Source organism: Hippocampus bargibanti, linkage group LG07 (genome assembly GCF_051943395.1).
Source record: "Hippocampus bargibanti isolate YZ-2025 linkage group LG07, ASM5194339v1, whole genome shotgun sequence".
NCBI lineage: Eukaryota > Metazoa > Chordata > Actinopteri > Syngnathiformes > Syngnathidae > Hippocampus > Hippocampus bargibanti.
In genome coordinates this window covers 24,642,700-24,661,230 of record NC_142740.1, presented here as the reverse complement: position 1 = coordinate 24,661,230, position 18,531 = coordinate 24,642,700, and the positions used below count along the sequence as shown (strand labels likewise).

General features: G+C 38.8%; 2 protein-coding genes across 3 annotated transcripts in view; one reads left to right on the top strand and one right to left on the bottom strand.

Moving 5' to 3' along the window:
- The window catches only part of tmem38a (transmembrane protein 38A), a 211,604-nt gene that overhangs the window by 3,170 nt on the left and 189,903 nt on the right, over positions 1-18,531 (bottom strand). The gene's annotated exons all lie outside the window — the stretch shown is intronic.
- The window catches only part of rabgap1l (RAB GTPase activating protein 1-like), a 132,309-nt gene that overhangs the window by 75,577 nt on the left and 38,201 nt on the right, over positions 1-18,531 (top strand). For both annotated transcript variants that reach the window (XM_089000307.1, XM_089000308.1), the window contains 2 exons: positions 10,962-11,075; positions 16,633-16,707. In XM_089000307.1, coding sequence (XP_088856433.1) covers positions 10,962-11,075; positions 16,633-16,707 — 189 coding nt within the window. The remainder of the gene's footprint in view (positions 1-10,961; positions 11,076-16,632; positions 16,708-18,531) is intronic.

Genomic DNA, 18,531 nt, shown 5'->3' with positions numbered 1-18,531 from the left:
CTAATAATGTCTGGTCAGCACACCTGAGGCGTCGGGAATGTGTGTCGGGGTGGATGAGCTCAGAGAGGTAAGGAGGAGCGAGGCCATTGAAAGTTTTGAAAACAAAAAAGGATCTTGAAAAGAACTCTAAAATGGAGCCAGTGAAGGGATGCCAGAGATAAAATACATTTCATCATCACCTTAATACACATCATGCTGTGCTGAGTAAAATGTTATTCCTTTTCACTTGCAACCAAGTTATGACTTGACCTTTTTCATGTTGCGACCTAACTTTCTTGGTTTTTTTTTCCCACAGTAACTTAATTGCAACTTACTTCAAACTTGACGCCTACAACCTGAGGCTTGCTTGTGACTTGCACATATCTGACTCACTCCCCCGATACAGTCCGCTTTGCTTACAGATTTATTGTTCCCTTTGTCATCCAGTGAGTGGCAGAGCATTCAATTTTTATTTTGCAGATTTCTGTTTGCAAACACAGACAAACAAAGATGCATTTCGGATTAATACAAATATGTATGATTCATCAACAAAGAATACATTTCAATCGTATTGTGAGAATCCTTCATCTGTCCATTGTTTCACGTTTTAGCAAATTAAAGTCAAAGTCAAACAAACAGGCTGTGCTGTAATTGCAAACATTAAAAAAAATAATTACATAGACACCGTCTACGATAAGAATTCTTCATTCGAAACACATTACCATGCATCAGCTTTTTAAACTAAATATTTACCCCCAAGAGAGAGGCCTTTAACTCATTCACTGCCATTCACAAATGTATTCAGGAATTGAAAATATGACGTAGAGAGCCATTCCCAATTTTTTTCTCTTGTTTGGGTGCCGATAAAGCGCTGCCATTGGCCTCTGGCAATGTTTTTTCCTCCAATGAGGGGCAGCATTTCCCTTTTTTCCATGTTAATGCTTTGTTCCAGCTTCGGCTTTAATTACGCGCTATAGTAACCAATATGTATCAATGAAAGGGTTTCTTCAGCCGTCATCTACTTCTTTGAAGGTGTCAGACATTTCGCTCCCCATCCCAAAAGCTTCGTCAGCGAACTAAAGTAATGCTGGTAACTCTGGCCCTATACACATGTATATCCATAATGGACAAAAGTGGCGGTGCCAGACCTCTGCTCTGATAGGTCCCTGGTCTAAGGAGCAGTAGACTACTCCCTGAAGCTAATCTGATTATTTCATTTGTCTGTCGGATTACTTACTGTCTATGCCTGGCTCTGATTGCCCTATTAGCGCTGGTATCACCTCATTAGTATGACTAAGCCTCCGTGGTAACGACCGAAGAAGTCTATTGTAAGCACGGTCTAAATAATACCTTAAGCCACCATGGTGATAATTGGGTAATCAGAGCCAGGCATAGAACATGAGGTAATCAGATATATATATATATATATATATATATATATATATATATATATATATATATATATAGAACATGAGGTATATATATATATATATATAGAACATGAGGTATATATATATATCTGATATATATATATATATATATATCTGATTACCTCATGTTCTATATATATATATATATATATATATATATATCTGATTACCTAATGTTCTATGCCTGGCTCTGATTACCCAATTATATATATATATATATATAATATATATATATATATACCCAATATATATATATATATATATATATATATATATATATATATATATATATATATATATATATATATATATCTGATTACCTCATGTTCTATATATATATATATATATATATATATATATATATATATATATATATATATATATATATATATATATATATATATCTGATTACCTAATGTTCTATGCCTGGCTCTGATTACCCAATTATATATATATATATATATATAATATATATACCCAATATATATATATATATATATATATATATATATATATATATATATATATATATATATATATATATATATATATATATATATATATATATATATATATATATATATATATATATCTGATTACCTAATGTTACCTAATGTTCTATGCCTGGCTCTGATTACCCAATTAGCCCTAGTACCGTGTCCAAAATTCTTTACCTGCTACCTTTCGAAGCTATGACTTTGAAAAAAGAAAGAAAAAAAATGACATTTTTTGGTCTTTTTTATGCGCAAAGTTGACATTTAACAATATGCTAATTATTCTTGAAATATTCAGTGTCGCAGTACAGCATTGCATCATCCTAAAAGCTTTCTCGAGTCATTTGATGCTTTGTTTGAATACATTTAAGACTGAATTTAGGAAGGATGCATTTATTCCCTCTACGTACAATCCAAACATAAATTCTGTGCCGCTCATTAAGGTGAATGTGTGACTGTAAAGCATGGAAACGCTGAAAGAAGCAACTCTTTAATCTCTGCAGGGGGTGGTGGGGGGGTGCAAAGCGTTGGGCAGGAACTGCAGCCTCTTCAGCACCATCAATTATCTGTCACAACATCCTCCCTTGCACACAATGTGCACTGCTCTACTAACACAAAATAATTTGCAGGAGTTCTATGAATACAAGCCCATGACAAGGCTCTTTTTTTACCCTCCTCTGACTCTGAAAATAAGAAATGTCTGCTCACAGATGTCTATATTGTATCTCCCAAAGCATTCTGCAAGTCTTTGTGATCCTCTTTAATGTGCTTTGAAAAATTAGCTTCCAATGAGGCTTCGATTTTTTTGACTGACTCATTTAACACGATTTATTTTGTTGTCAGGACAGTTTACAGAGGCGCATCTTGTAGTAGGTAGAAATATAACATAGCTCATTCACTGCCAGACATGTGCAAAAATGTGTCCACTCCAATGCCAGGGGTTTTGTCATGTTTCACTCAAATTGCTTGACCCACAAAATATTGAGTTTTAGGACTACATAAACATTCAAGGGAGCGTAAGATACCTGAGACTCTCTTCTTTCATCAGAAAAAAAGCCCTTGGTTAGCGGCGAATAACCAAGGGGTGTTTTTGAAAATATTTGGAAGAATAGAGTTGTGTTACGAGTGTAAGATTTGTTCATTGATTTCTGTAGCAGTTCAGAGCTACGTAGGCACAAAATACCACTTTTGACATAAAAACTGTGATGCAAAAACACTTATTTTGAGCCTTCGAGCATTTTGTTTCTCAATACCTGTATTACAAAACCACATTTAAAAAAAAAAGAGCAAATAATGTTCACATCAAAATATTTAATTTATTCACAGCCAGACGAAGTGCAAAAATGTGTCCAATACAGTGCCAGGGTTTTTGTTATTTTCACTCACATTGCAGGACCAACAGAATATTGAGTTTTAGGACTACATTAACATTCAATGCAGCGTAAGAAACAATAGACTCTATTCTTTCACCAGAAAAAATTTCATGGGTCTGGAGTTATATGAGCTTGAAATGAGGGTGGGCGTCCAAAGTACAACTCAATACATAGATATTGGCTGATATATTGCTTTACCAAAAGTTGAAGCTGTTACAAAGTGCTAACATGGAAAAAAGGACAAAGCTGCCCCCTTGTGGAAAAGAAAAACATTGCCAGAGGCCATGGCCAGCGTTTTATCAGCACCCAAGCATGAAAAAACAGAACCCGAATAAATTCGGGAATGGCGCTCCACAATATGCTTTTCAATTGCTGAATACATTTAGGAATGGCAGTGAATGAGTTAAAAACATATTTTTTGAGATATAAAGGCCCTTCTTGGGGGGATAAACGCAAGTGAAGGAATAAATTGTATTGGAATGTATTATCAGTGACTATTTAAAGCACAACCGACACCATTTTTTGTTTGCTAACTGACATCAGAAAAACGTTTTATAGCATCTAAAATACCCAAAACATGCAGTCTGATATTTTTAGTCAAATGCAAAACACCAATAAAAATGAGTGAAAGTGTCCCAAAACTACTTCAAAATGGGGAAATACAGAGTTTCAGAAGGTCCCGCCCCCTTGTTCGTGACGTCACGCCAGGACGTCTTTGCCTTGCTCTAGAATCAAAACAATGGCTTCAGATTTGGATGATGCTTTCTTGTTACTCATCCAGTTATGAATATGATTCAAATAGTTCTGAAGAGGAAAGCATAAATGTTTGCAATCGATTAAAGTCTTTCCGTGTCATTTTGAGGCATCTGGACTCCAATGTAGCATCCCAGAAAATGCACAAGATGGCGCCATAAGCGCCGTTGAAAATGGGCTGATTTGTCTACTGGGTCAACTAGTATCAAATAGTAGTCTTGGCGCAACACACAACAATTCACCATCGTGTTATTTATGTGTTTTCCTTCTAATTTCGCCATCAACACGAAGTTTTCAGACCAAACAAAGTACCCAAAATGCATTGTGTGTCGCTTTCTCGGTCAGGGGCATTCCAAATGTGACGTCACGTAGGGGATCGTCATCAACTCGAAAACAAGATTTCCTGAATATTCAGCGCGATTCTTAAAACGGCATATAGCTATATGCGGTGGAATCTTTGTAAAATACGCCCAGTAGTCGTCATTTCAAGTGATTTTACAAATTATGGACACAACTTGTCTGAGGCGTCGGTTGTCCTTTAAAAGTTGAGGGGGTTGAATATCAAACATCCCTGGTTAATAGTAAGTTACACTTACCTAGTCTTATAAACAGTTGAGCAACATTAGTGCAAGAAAACAAGAGTTTCAGTTGCACTTCCTTGAGACATTTTTTGAGTAATGAGGACCTTAATTAGCAGAGACATGCATGGTTTATTAAATTAAAGTGTTTTGAACTTTCAATGTCAAACAGATTCTTATTAGTCCTCCTTGATGTATGCATGGTATTTACGGAAAATGTGTTTTTCATTAAATATGTTGCACATACTGTAAAGTGATGCATTTCTTAACGCTATGTTGGACTTCACATATATATATATATTACTTTTAACTGCATATATTTTCTTAAATTGGACTCACTCTGAAAGACAGTTTCATCACCTACATTAGTGTTTCTCAACCATTAGCAAATCAACACCGTTTTTACTTAACTCATTCACAGCCAGACATGTGCAAAAATGTGTCCACTCCAGTGCCAGGGTTTTTGTCATTTTCACTCAAATTGCGAGACCCACAGAATATTGACTTTTAGGACTACATACGCATTCAATGCTCTCCGCTTGGCCGATCAAGTACAGCAAGCTGCATTTGGCATTGTTGATCTTGGGAATAAAGCTTCTTTCGGTGTAGATGTGTTTGGTCATTTAATTAGAGTAGTATGCACACTTTTCAAGCAACCTGGTTTACTGCACATGCACACATATACACATGCACCGATGCACATGTGCATATCTTCTGCTGCATGTACGAGCAGTGAATTTGCTGGATTTTGTTATTGTTATTTTTTTGTGAATCTGTTTTTGTTGCTAGCATACTTCTGCTCCTTTGTTCATGCGATGAAAATTACTTGAAATGAGTACATCATACAATATACCCCTCAAAATGTTGTACTTGTACAGGCTCGGTTGGGACAGCTGTTTCCAGTTAAAAAAAAGTTAGGCTGGAACTGTTGTAGAGGAGGATGCTAGAACACCTGGTATTCCCAAAAAAACATTAGAACTGTAAGGCAGACATGATACCTACTTCCTTCATGTGTTAATTGCATTGCTTATCCACAAGACGCAGTCTGGAAAATGAAAAAAGATAAATTTAGCCTACGAAGGCCACCTTGACACACACACACACACACATACACACACACACACACACACACACACACACACACACACACACACACACACACACACACACTTACTTGCACATAATTAATCACGCACACAAAACCAGCACCTCCTCCTTCCCTTGTAATAATGAAACAATAATGATGATACATGACTTCAACTGGGGGAAAAAACAGGTGACACGGTTAGCGTGTTCTATTGGCGATATGGTGTTTAAATAGTAACGCTGTGTGAGATTTGTGATATGACGTGAAACACTGAGTTCGCAAAGTGAGTAGCCATTGGTGCAGGTATGCAGGCTCGCACCCATAAAATCACCAGCTTTCTGGATGACTTTGACAGCTCACCCTGAAATTTGATTTAAAAAGAAAAATACTTGGGTAAATACGATTCGCCGCTGACCGTATCCTGTTCCATTTGTGTCATGTTTAAAATGCTCACTTTCGGGAACAACTTCATCATAACTTTAAAGTAAACGCAACCTGCCGCAACCTCAGTGGGTCATCGATGAAAAGGTTTCTTCAGCCGTCATCTGTACTTCTTTGAAGGTGTCGGACGTTTAGCTCCTCATCTGAGAAGCTTCGTCAGCGAAGTAAAATTGTGCTGGCCTATCAAAGCAGAGGTCTGGCATTTTACTTCACTGACAAAGCTTTTCGGATGAGGAGCGAAACGTCCGACACCTTTAAAGAAGTACAGATGACGGCTGAAGAAACCTTTTCATCGATGGACCACTCCTGTACGACTGAGAGCTTACATAGACGAACCTTAGTGGTAGTAGAGCTCAAATCAACACCCGGCATCTCCCCACATTAAACCTGTAATCCTGCAAAATAATCACACTTGTTAATGAATGTATTTATAATCTGAGTATGCCTACAAAACCACAGGCAAAAGACGAAAACACCCCACCAATGAGAGATTCGAACACAGAACCTCATAAATGTGAGGTACATGTGTTCACCCCTATGCCGTTCTCCTTTTTGATCCCATCTGATCCCATGATAGAATTCTCTTAAAGGACAACCGACGTCTCCGGACAAGTTGTGTCCAGAATTTGTAAAATGGCTTCAAATGACTTCGAATGAGTGTATTTTCCACCGCATATAGCTATATTTTACATTTTAAGACTCGCGCTGAACATTCAGGAAGTCTTGTTTTTGAGTTGGTGACGAGTCCGTACGTGACGTCACTAAAGGACCGCCACCTGACCGTAAAAAAAGACGCAATGTAGCGGTCCTTCCATCACGTCAATGTATTTTGCTGTACTGTTTGGCTTGAAAACCTTGTGTTGCACCCAAAAGCCAGAAGAGGGCGTCCAAGCTCCATGGAAGGAATTTATCAGCCTGTGGAAACGGGCTGATTCATTCCTCACAACAGCGGTGGCCATTTTTGGGTACGACATTCCCCCCCACCCGTTTGCCTCAAAATGACATGGAATAAATTCTTTAAGCAATTGCAAACATGTATGCTTTCCTCTTCAGAACAACTTGAATCATATTCATAACTGGATGTGTAACAAGAAAGCATATTCTCCGAATCTGAAGCCATTGTTTTGATTCTCCAGCAAGGCAAGACGTCTAGGCGTGACGTCAATTCACAGCTCAATTTTTTTGCAGATTTTAAGTCATTTTTAGTGGTGTTTTGCATTTGAAAAAAAATATCATACTGCGTGTTTTGGGTATTTTAGATGCTATCAAACGTTTTTCTGATGTCAGTTAATAAACAAAAGATGCCTCTGGACAAGTTGCGTCCATCATTTGTAAAATCACTTCAAATGACTTTTACTGAGCGTATTTTACGGCATATAGCTATATTTTACGTTTTAAGACTCACGCTGAATATTCAGGAAGTCTTGTTTTCGAGTTGATCACGATTCCTGACGTGATGTCACGTCAGGAACGCCCCTGACCGAGAAAGCGACACACAATGCATTTTGGGTACTTTGTTTGGTCTGGAAACGCCGTGTTGATCTGTGTTGATGGCGAAATTAGAAGGAAAATACATCAATAACGCGATAGTGAATTGTTGTGTGTTGCACCAAGACTATTATTTGATACTAGTTGACACAAATTCCCAGCAGACAAATCAGCCCATTTCCAACGGAGCTTGGGCGCCATCTTGTGCATTTTCTGGGATGCTACATTGGAGTCCTGAGGCCTCGAATTGATACGGAAGGACTTCTTTAATCGATTGCAAACATTTATGCTTTCCTCTTCAGAACTATTTGAATCATATTCATAACTGGATGAATCACAAGAAAGCATCTTCTCCGAATCTGAAGCCATTGTTTTGACTCTCGAGCAAGGCAAGACGTCCTGGCGAAAAGGGGGCGGGACCTTCTGAAACTTGCCATTTCTGGGGTCATTTTGAAGTAGTTTTGGGACACTTTAACTCATTTTTATTGGTGTTTTACATTTGACTAAAAATATCAGCCTGCATATATTGGGTATTTTAGATGCTATCAAACGTTTTTCTGATGTCAGTTAGGAAACATAGAAATGGTGTCGGTTATCCTTTAATTGTTTTGGAGAAGTACAGGCAGGTTGTTTTTCATCACGCCGGAACACAAGGAAGCCGTTTAACATGAATGAAGCAGCATATCAGTGACCTTCGGCATACAGTCCAGTCTGAGAGATAAATAAATATCTTCAATGACTGAGAGAACAGGGTCCTGCACCAGATGGTATGGCTCCAACAGAGGCTCGGGCCTCAGCATCATCTAGTCACATTGTGATTTGATGATTAACTCATTCACTGAAAATATGACGTAGAGTGCTATTTGCTCGGGTCTTGGTTTTTCTTGTGTGCCGATAAAGCACTGGCAGAGACCGTTGGCAATGTTTTTCCCTTCCACAAGGGGGCAGCATTTCCCTTTTTTCCATGTTAGCACTATGTTGCAGCTTCAGCTGTTGTTAAAGCGCTATATAAGCCAATACGTATCGATGAAAAGGTTTCTTCAGCTGTTATCTGTACTTCTTTGAAGGTGTCGGACATTTCGCTCATCAACCGAAGAGCTTCGTCAGCGAACTGAAGTAGTGCTGGTGACTCTGGCCTGATATATATCCCTAATGGACAGAGGTGGCGATGCCAGACCTGTGATTTGATAGGTCATATGTCTAAGGTTGGGGGCTGTGATTACTTCTTTTGGTCTGTCTGATTACCTATTGTCCTATGCCTGGCTCTGATTGCCCTATTAGCGCTGTTATCACCTCATTAGCATGACTAAGGCTATGTGGTAATGACCGAAGAAGTATGTTGTAAGCATGGTCTAAATAATACCTTAAACCACCATGGCGGTAATATGTATCCATTGCATTGTATTTTGGACAGCCGCCCTCATTTCAAGCTCATATAACTCCAGACCCATATAATTTAGGAATTAACCCTTTTTTGTGTTTTTCCCTCCCACGAGGGGGCATCATTTAGCTTTTATACAGCCCCCCCCCCACTATCAATGCAGATAACTACAACTACGTAAGCTCGAAATAGACTTTTTTTCAAGATTTCAAGCCATGTAATTTAGGAATTAACGATTCCTTTCTGATGAAAGAAGAGAGTCGAAGGTTTCTAACATTGTATTGAATGTTTACGTAGTCCTAAAATTCAATATTAAGTGATCCACCAAAAATCTGCAGCCAGAACCTTGAACTTGAAATAACTAGATTTGCTGTAATGTGAAATACAAGTCGAATGAAGTGTGAAGGATCTGGCAAGATGAGTGCACAAGCAGGATAGCGCCATTCTGGGAAATCCCAGCACCATCTTTTTTCGCTCTGATGTAGAAATGAAGATGGCATTTCGCTCTCACACTTTTGGTGTCTTGATATTTTTGGCCTTTAGTTTCTCTCTGATATCCTCATCAAGGCCCCGTTAGGTTGAGGGTTGGTTCAAGGTGGTTTTTGCTCTCAATAAAATCAAGTAGACATGTTCATAGAGCAAATGGGCCAATCAGGCCAGTTGTAGACCCCATAATCAGGCACGACAATAGAAGTAATCAGTCATGACAATAGAAGTACAGTGATACCTTGGCTTACGAAATTAATTGGTTCCCAGACAGTGTGTAAAGCGAAAAGTGTGTATTCCAAAAATTAATGTCCCAGAGGAAACCATTAAAATGAGAATAATCCGTTCCCAGGTCCCCATAAAACATAATTTTATACTTTCTAATTTTGTAAGCCTTAAAACTACACAAAATATACCTTATTTTATGTATTATATGAACTAAATATTATATATAATTAAATAAACTACAGTATAATAATGTCGTTTTATTTACCTTTGTGATGGTCGTTGATGGCTTGATGGAATGGAGTGGCTGCTTTCCTCAGCATTAAACACTTGATGAGGAACGTAACCCTCTTTCACCATCTTGAGGAATGATCCCTTGTAGGTGCTTTCTCTGTGCTAATTTTATCTAGTTCCTCATCAATTGTGTTCTGTTTAGCTGGGTTGATGGGGGCGGGGAATAGAGGACAAAAACAGCCGGCTGCCATTTTGTTGTTAGAAGAACGGGCATTTTTGCGAACGATACATCACTCATTGAGGCAGCTCCGTGTGTATCCCGAAAATGTTCATACATTTAACGTTCGTAAACTGAAAAGTTCGTAAGCCAAGAGGTTCGTAAACCAAGGTACCACTGTAATCAGTGTAGCCTCAGGGAATAGTCCTCTGCTCCTCCCAACCTGAGAGCAGGGACATATCATAGCAGAGTCTGGCATCAGTAGGGATAGACAGTAGGGATATATATACAGTAAAGTCTCGTTATATCGATATCGGATATATCGATAGTGCCGATTATATCGATACTATTTCTATGCACGCACGGAGAAAATTACATGCAAACAGGGTCGGATATATCGATAGTCCCGGTTATATCGATATTTTTTCGGACTCCCTTGAATATCGATATAACGAGACTTTACTGTATATAGGGCCAAAACTACCAGCAAATTTTAGTTCGCTGACGAAGCGAACTGCATAAGAAGTGAAACGCCCGACACCTTCAAAGAAGTACAGATGACGGCTGAAGAAACCTTCTCATCGATTGACATGTTCATAGTTGATTTCTTTGCACAAAATTCCACAAATAAACAATTTTCATCCATGTGCAAGTAGCCATTTCTCTTTCCTAAAAAAAAGAAGAAAACATATGTGTGAGTTTTAAATATGTACACATTGCATACATTCCACTGTTGATGAGATTTCCAGTGTTTGTGACATATTGTTTAATCCTGCACTGCACAAATCATTTCAGGATTCGGCTCAGGAGGGAGTGATCACTCGAGACATCCACCGTACATTCCCGGCCCATGACTACTTCAAAGATTGTGACGGAGATGGACAGGATTCACTCTACAAGATTTGCAAGGCAAGAGTCAAATGTGAAACTAAATGTAACATCCCTGCTGTGTACTATTGGCAGTCATTACAAATCTAACTCATTCACTGCCATTCACAAATTTATTCAGGAATTGAAAATATGATGTAATAATAATAATAATAATAATAATAATAATAAATAATAATGATAATACATTTCATTTATAAGCGCCTTTCAAAACTCTCAAGGACACTTTACAGTCACAGGATATTTTTTCTGCGGGTAAGCAGCGGCAGCCATTCGCATCAGCGTTCACTAAACCCGAAGTAAAACAAACTCACACCACTAATGTATGTGTAATAATAATAATAATAATAATAATAATAATAATAATAATAATACATCATAATCAGGATTTTTTTTCATGCTTGGGTGCTATTAAAGAGCTGACCATGGCCTCTAGCAATGATTTTTCCCTTCCACTTATCGACCAAAAGGTTTCTTCAGCCATCATCTGTACTTCTTTGAAGGTGTCGGACGTTTCGCTTCTCATCCGAGAAGCTTCGTCAGCGAACTAAAATTTGCTGGTAGCTTTGGCCCTAAATACCCAATGTCCAGATGTGGCGGTGCTCAACTTCTGCTTTGATAGGTCCCTGCTCTAAGGTTGGGGGGAGCAGAGCAATATTCCCTGAGGCTACACTGATTACTGCTTTTGTCCTGACTGATTATGGTCTATTACTGGCCCTGATTGCCCCATTCGCGCTGGTATCACCTCATCAGCATGACAAAGCCTCCGTGGTAACGATCAAAGAGGTTGGGCACCACCGCCTCTGGACATTAGGGATATATATATATATATATATATATATATATATATATATATATATATATATATATATATATATATATATATATATATATATATATATATATATATAGGGCCAGTGCTACCAGCAAATCTTAGTTTGCTGACAAGCTTCTCGGATTAGAAGCGAAATGTCCAACACCTTCAAAGAAGTAAGGATGATGGCTGAAGAAACCTTTTCATCGATGGACCACTCCTGTACGACTGAGAGCTTACACAGACGAAAAGGGCACCGATATGGAAAAAAGTACAGGAACAATAATCTGTGTGAGAATCACAATTGCTTATGTGACAAATCATCATTTCATGTGTGACAAATCATTTCAATCCTTATCATCGTCAACATAATCGCTGATTTCGTAATAAGTCTGACCGCCACTTTCATTCATCACCTGTACGATTGAGACAAAATATCTCAAACGGGTGGAATATTGAGTGCTAAGTTACACTAATATGGATACCTCAATATTGTGTCAGCTAAAAGTCAAATGTAATTTTTTATCATGAATGACAAAGTCCTCATACTTTTTTTAAAGTTTATTTTGTACCATCAACACTGTGGGAGGACCTGTCAGTCTCGGTTTACATCCGGTCTGAACCCAAGTAGGTCAGTGGTGAGCTGGCCTTCATTTGTATGCAAATTCATGTAGATTTGCTGCTGATAAGGTTGGCTGGATCTTGAGGCATGAGTGGGTTACCACACTGAGTATCCAGGACCTATTGTAAAGTGTTCATCTGCACATGGATCTACTCCGTAATATGGAGGGAGCTGTTAATTTTCTAACCTTTTATTCTCCAAGAAAGGTCAATTGGGCTGTGTGAACTTTTTGGTGACAGTCTGCTTCATTTTGTTCATGTTCCATTCTGTCCCACTTCCAAATAACCTCTACAAGACATGGTTAAGTGTCTCTCTGCTGGAAAATTGGACGCTTTAAAAAAAAAAAAAAAAAGTTAACATTTATTCTCACCCAAGTTCAGGTCTCCATGGAGACAGAACGTTCACTTAATAAAATGCATATTTACTTGCCTGAAAGGACAACCGACGCCTCTGGACAAGTTGTGTCCATAATTTGTCAAATCATTTCAAATGACTTCAACTGGGTGTATTTTACAAAGATTCAACGGCATATAGCTATATTTTACATTTTAAGACTCATTTTAAGATTCAGGAAGTCTTGTTTTCGAGTTGATGACGATGCATGACGTGACATCACGTCTGGAACTCCCCTGACCGAGAAAGCGACACACAATGCATTTTGGATACTTTGTTTGATCTGAAAACTTCATGTTGATGGCGAAATTATTTTCTGGGACGCTACATTGCAGTCCCGACAGCTCGAATTGATACGGAAGGACTTCTTTAATCGATTGCAAACATTTATGCTTTCCTCTTGAGAACTATTTGAATCATATTCATAACTGGATGAGAAACAAGAAAGCATCTTCTCCCAATCTGAAGCCATTGTTTTGATTCTTGAGCAAGGCAAGACGTCCTGGCGTGATGTCACGAACATGGGGGCGGCACCTTCTGAAACTCGCCATCTCCGAGTTCATTTTGAAGTGATTTTGGGACGCTTTAACTCATTTTTATTGGTGTTTTGCATTTTACTACAAATCTCCGCCTGCGTGTTTTGGGTATTTTAGATGTTATAAAACGTTTTTCTGATGTCAGTTAGGAAACAAAAAAATGGTGTCGGTTGTCCTTTAAATGAAAGAGAAGAGTGTACGTATCGTCAAGGTGAGCAACACTTAATATTTTAGGTTGTATTTATTTTATTTTTTTTGTCAAATGCAATATAGTAGATGTGCAGCTTTTTAAAAACAATGAGAATTGTCTTGAAATTGGTGTCTGGTTTAAAATAGATTCAAATACTTCATCCTGCTGAGCCTTTTGTGTACTCAGGCTAACGGATTTAGATATCTCCCACCAGGACCTCCCCCATCCATCTGTCAACCAACATGTCACCTTGCTGAGTTGGAAATGTGTGAATGCCACACTCTGTCAAGCATGTCAGCATGAAGATTATAGTCCACCAAGACATCACCGTTACCTGTACATCAAACACGATTGGGCAAATCCATTAAAACCCCTCAAATATTGGCCTAATTATTAAGAAAGGGGAATGGAATGAGATACTTAATACTTCGATAGATCTATAATACAAGCATTTGAATTTTCAATATTAACTCATACACTGCCATTCACAAATTTATTCGGGAATTGAAAATATGACATAGAACGCCATTCCCGAATTTTTTTCATGCATGGGTGCTGATAAAGCGCTGGCCATGGCTTCTGGCATTTTTTTTCTTTTCCACAAGGGGGCAGCATGTCTCTTTTGTCCATAGCACAGCCACCTTATGTTGATGCAATACAGCTACATAAATCCATATATTTTTCTTATTCTTGCACTATGTACAGTTTTTTTAAAATATTTTTCTTTTAATTTAAACTGTTTTTTTTTTTGTAATCCAGGTACAGTGATACCTCAGCTCACGAACTTAATTGGTTCCCTGAAAGTGTGTGTTAGGCAAAAAGTTCATCTGCCGAGCATTCAATTCCCATAAGAAACCATTAAAAATTACAATCCGTTCCCAGGTCCCCGTAAAACATAATTTTCTACTAAATAAGCCTTAACTCTACACAAAATATACCTTATTTTATGTATAATAAATGTGCTATTGTAATGTGATTAAAGAAATAAACTGTACTGTAAAATAAAGTCATTTTATTTACCTTTGTGATGGTCGTTGATGGCTTGATGGAATGGAGTGGCTGGTTTTATCAGCATTAAACACTTGATGAGGAACATGGCCTTCTTCTTTCACCATCTTGAGGAATGATCCCTTGTAGGTGCTTTCTCTGCGATAATTTTACCCTTTTCCTCATCAATTGTGTCCTATTTAGCTTGGTTGATAGCTATTTGCATCCAGTGTACAGATGGCTTGTGCGGGTTATTTGTGGAGACTGATCGATGGGATATTGTAACCTTGCAGTCTCCACTCTCCTTTTTCCAACTATCAAAGTTGAAACAAGTACAAATTTCAGTTTTTGATTCATTTTCTCACCATTGCACTTGTTTTTTTTTTTTTTTTTCACTTTTTTTGTTTCAAGCTCTGTCGTCTTCCTTTCGTGTGTGTTTTCTCACTCTCTCTCTGTCATCTGCCTGTCTCTAATTTTTAACCCCCGACCCCCTCTTTGCTGCGTTCTTGACCAATCACGTGGCTCTCGGTGATATCCGAGTGAAGTTGCTGTGCTTTCTCAGCGTTTAATACCCTCACTCACACGGTCCCCTGCTTGCTGCTTTTCAACCTCTTCTATTGCCGGAGACCGTTGCTTAGACAACACAGAAACACCCTTAGCCACATGTAGCAATGGTCGACTTAGCATACTGGAACTGGGGGGTTAAATCACACAAATGCACACCTCATTCGTGTTTTTCGATGACCTCCTTCTTCTGCTCAACTGTAATTTTCTTTTGTAATAATAATAATAATAATAATAATAATAATAATAATACATTTTTTTGTGTTCTCTTGGGCTTAACACGAGCCTGTGGTGGGGTCTTTTCCGTCCCATAATAGCAAAAGTACTCCACTCGATAACGAACCACATCTGCACTCAAAGGAGGTGGGTGTGGAAAACAAGTCCGTCAGCCACCGTGGCGCTGTGTGGTTTGGTTCGTCCGCTGAAAACTAGTTCTTAAAACGAGACTATATTCTCACGAATTTAATGTTTGTAAAGCGAAAAATTCATGAGCTAAAGCGTTCGTAAGCCAAGGTATCACTGTATTGAAAAACGAAATGCTTTAAAGACTCCAAATAAGCGTTCTTGCATCACAATTTGTGTGTCAAAAATGGGGTTTTGCACGGAGCTCTGAACTGCTATAAAAATCAATGAACAGTCATTACACCCAGCTCTATTCTTCCAAATACGTACCTATTATCAAAATCATAATCAGAGGTGCTGCCTAATAATCATAATAATAATACATTTTATTTATAAGCACCTTTCAAAACTCTCAAGGTCACTTTACAGTCACAGGATAAGCGTTTGTGTGGGTGAGTAGCGGCAGCCACACGCGCCAGCGTTCACTCAACCCGGAAGTAGATACCTACCTAGCCAGCTAGATCGCTAAATGATAGCTAGCTAGATAAGTCAGTGTTTGTGAATATTTGTTAGTTAAAGATAAATAAATAAAGACACATTTCAGATATACACGAGTTCATAATATCTCAAGTAATATGCTTAAATAGAAGCAAAAGCCTAACTAAGCCGGATTTTGTTGCCATTCTAACATCGAATTCATGATTACCGAAATTGCTATGCTTTTGAAGCAGAGGTCTTCTGTCCTGTTCCGCGAGGACAACTCTCCTGCCGTTTTCCCCTCACCCCCTGATTCAAATAATCAGCATCATAATCCATCTTCTGCAGACCTTGTTAATTATTAAAGAGCAGGATTGACGACCCCTGCTTTAAAGTCTAATATTAAGAGAGACCGTGATGAAAAATGCAACATCAGCCCATGCTGAAAAATCAACAATCGTCCACGAACAAAAAAAGTGTCTTCTCAGTGACTAAAAATCTGAGCAATGCCTAAAATATTATAATGCTGTCATTAAGACCATTATTGTGTTGTTACTCGAAACATAAATAATGTGCAGAGCCGTTCGGTATTGAAATGGGTTTAATACATTGTTATTTATTCCTTTTTTCTCTATTTTTTTTGTCACTTTAAGGCCTATGCTGTCTACGATGAGGAAATCGGTTACTGCCAGGGTCAGTCATTCCTTGCAGCTGTTCTACTGCTACATGTAAGTAAACCTCGACAAATACACACACACACACACACACACACACACACACACGCACACACACACACACACACACACGCACGCACACACAAACACATTTCAAAAAGTTCCCCTCTGTTAACTCATTCACTGCCATTCACTAATTATTCGAGAATTGAAAAAAATATGACGTAGAGCGCCATTCCCGAATTTGTTCGGGATTTTTCATGCTTGGGTGCCCATAAAGCGCTCACCGTGGCCTTTGGCAATGTTTTTCTTTTCCACAAGGGGGCAGCATTTCCTATTTACCATGTTAGCGCTCGGTTCCAGCTTCAGCTGTTGTTAAAGCGCTGCATGAACCAATATGTATATAGTATTGCATTGTATTTTGGACAGCCACCCTCATTTCAAGCTCATATGGATTGAACGACTATATTGAACGACTATAGAACTGTCGCTCTGACGTCTGTGGTCATGAAGTCCTTTGAACGCCTCGTGCTGAACCACCTAAAGAACATCACCGGACCTCTGCTAGATCCTCTTCAGTTTGCCTACCGGGCAAACAGGTCTGTGGAGGATGCAGTCAACATTGGACTGCGCCACATCCTCGACCACCTTGACAACACTGGAACCTACGCAAGGATCCTGTTTGTGGACTACAGCTCTGCGTTCAATACCATCATCCCAGAACTCCTCATCCCCAAACTTCTCCAGCTTGGTGTGTCCCCCACGATCTGCCAGTGGACCCTCAGGCTGTCATCGAATCCATCCTGTGTTCTTCCATCACCGTTTGGTTCGGGGCCGCCACAAAAATGGACAAAATCCGACTTCAACGGACAGTTAGGACGGCGGAAAAAATCATTGGCACCGCCCTACCCACTCTCGAGGACTTGCACACTGCAAGAATCCAAACTAGGGCGCGGAAAATCCTACTGGACCCTCCGCACCCTGCCCACCACCTTTTCCAGCTACTCCCCTCAGGCAGGCGCTACCGAGCCATGCGCACCAAATCCAGCAGACATTTAAACAGCTTCTTCCCCCAAGCCATTAACTCTTTGAACTCTTTCAACAGTAGCCAAAATGGAACTGTATAGTGCCACTTAGCAGTTTTTTTGACAACGATACTAGTGCAGCGTGTTCTACCGGAAACAAATTCCTTGTGTGTTCTACATACTTGGCAATAAAGATGATTCTGATTCTGATATAACTTCAGACCCATATAATTTAGGAATTAACTCATTCTTTCTAATGAAAGAAGAGAGTCTATGGCAGGGGTGTCAAAGTCATTTTTTGCCGCGGGCCACATTGTAGTTATGGTTTCCTCTCGAGGGCCGTTATGAATTTGGGGAACCCATTAGAATGTTTAAATCCCTTCAAATATTACATATAGAGCACACAGCAAATTAATGAATAACTCGTTTTCAAATTTGAAGTCAAGAATAATGACTTTTATTGTGGTTGACATCCAAAAATATGAAATTTTGGCTCAGATTTTAGCAATCATCATGGAATTTAACAAGTTTGATTTGCTTTCGCGGGCCGAAAAAAATGTTGTGGCGGGCCGGATTTGGCCCCGGGCCTTGACTTTGACACCTGTTGTCTAAGGTTTCTTATGCTGCATTGAATGTTTATGTAGTCCTAAAACTCAATATTCAGTGGGTCCTGGAATTAAAGTGACAATGACAAAAACCCTGGCACTGGGATGGACACATTTTTGCACGTAGCTGTCATCATTAGCTTGTTGTAGTGACATGCACATTCCACCATGACGTCCCTGATCCACTGCTGAAAAGGATGCTTTGATCAGAGCATTTTTATCAAATGGTGAGAATAGTTTTTCTTTTT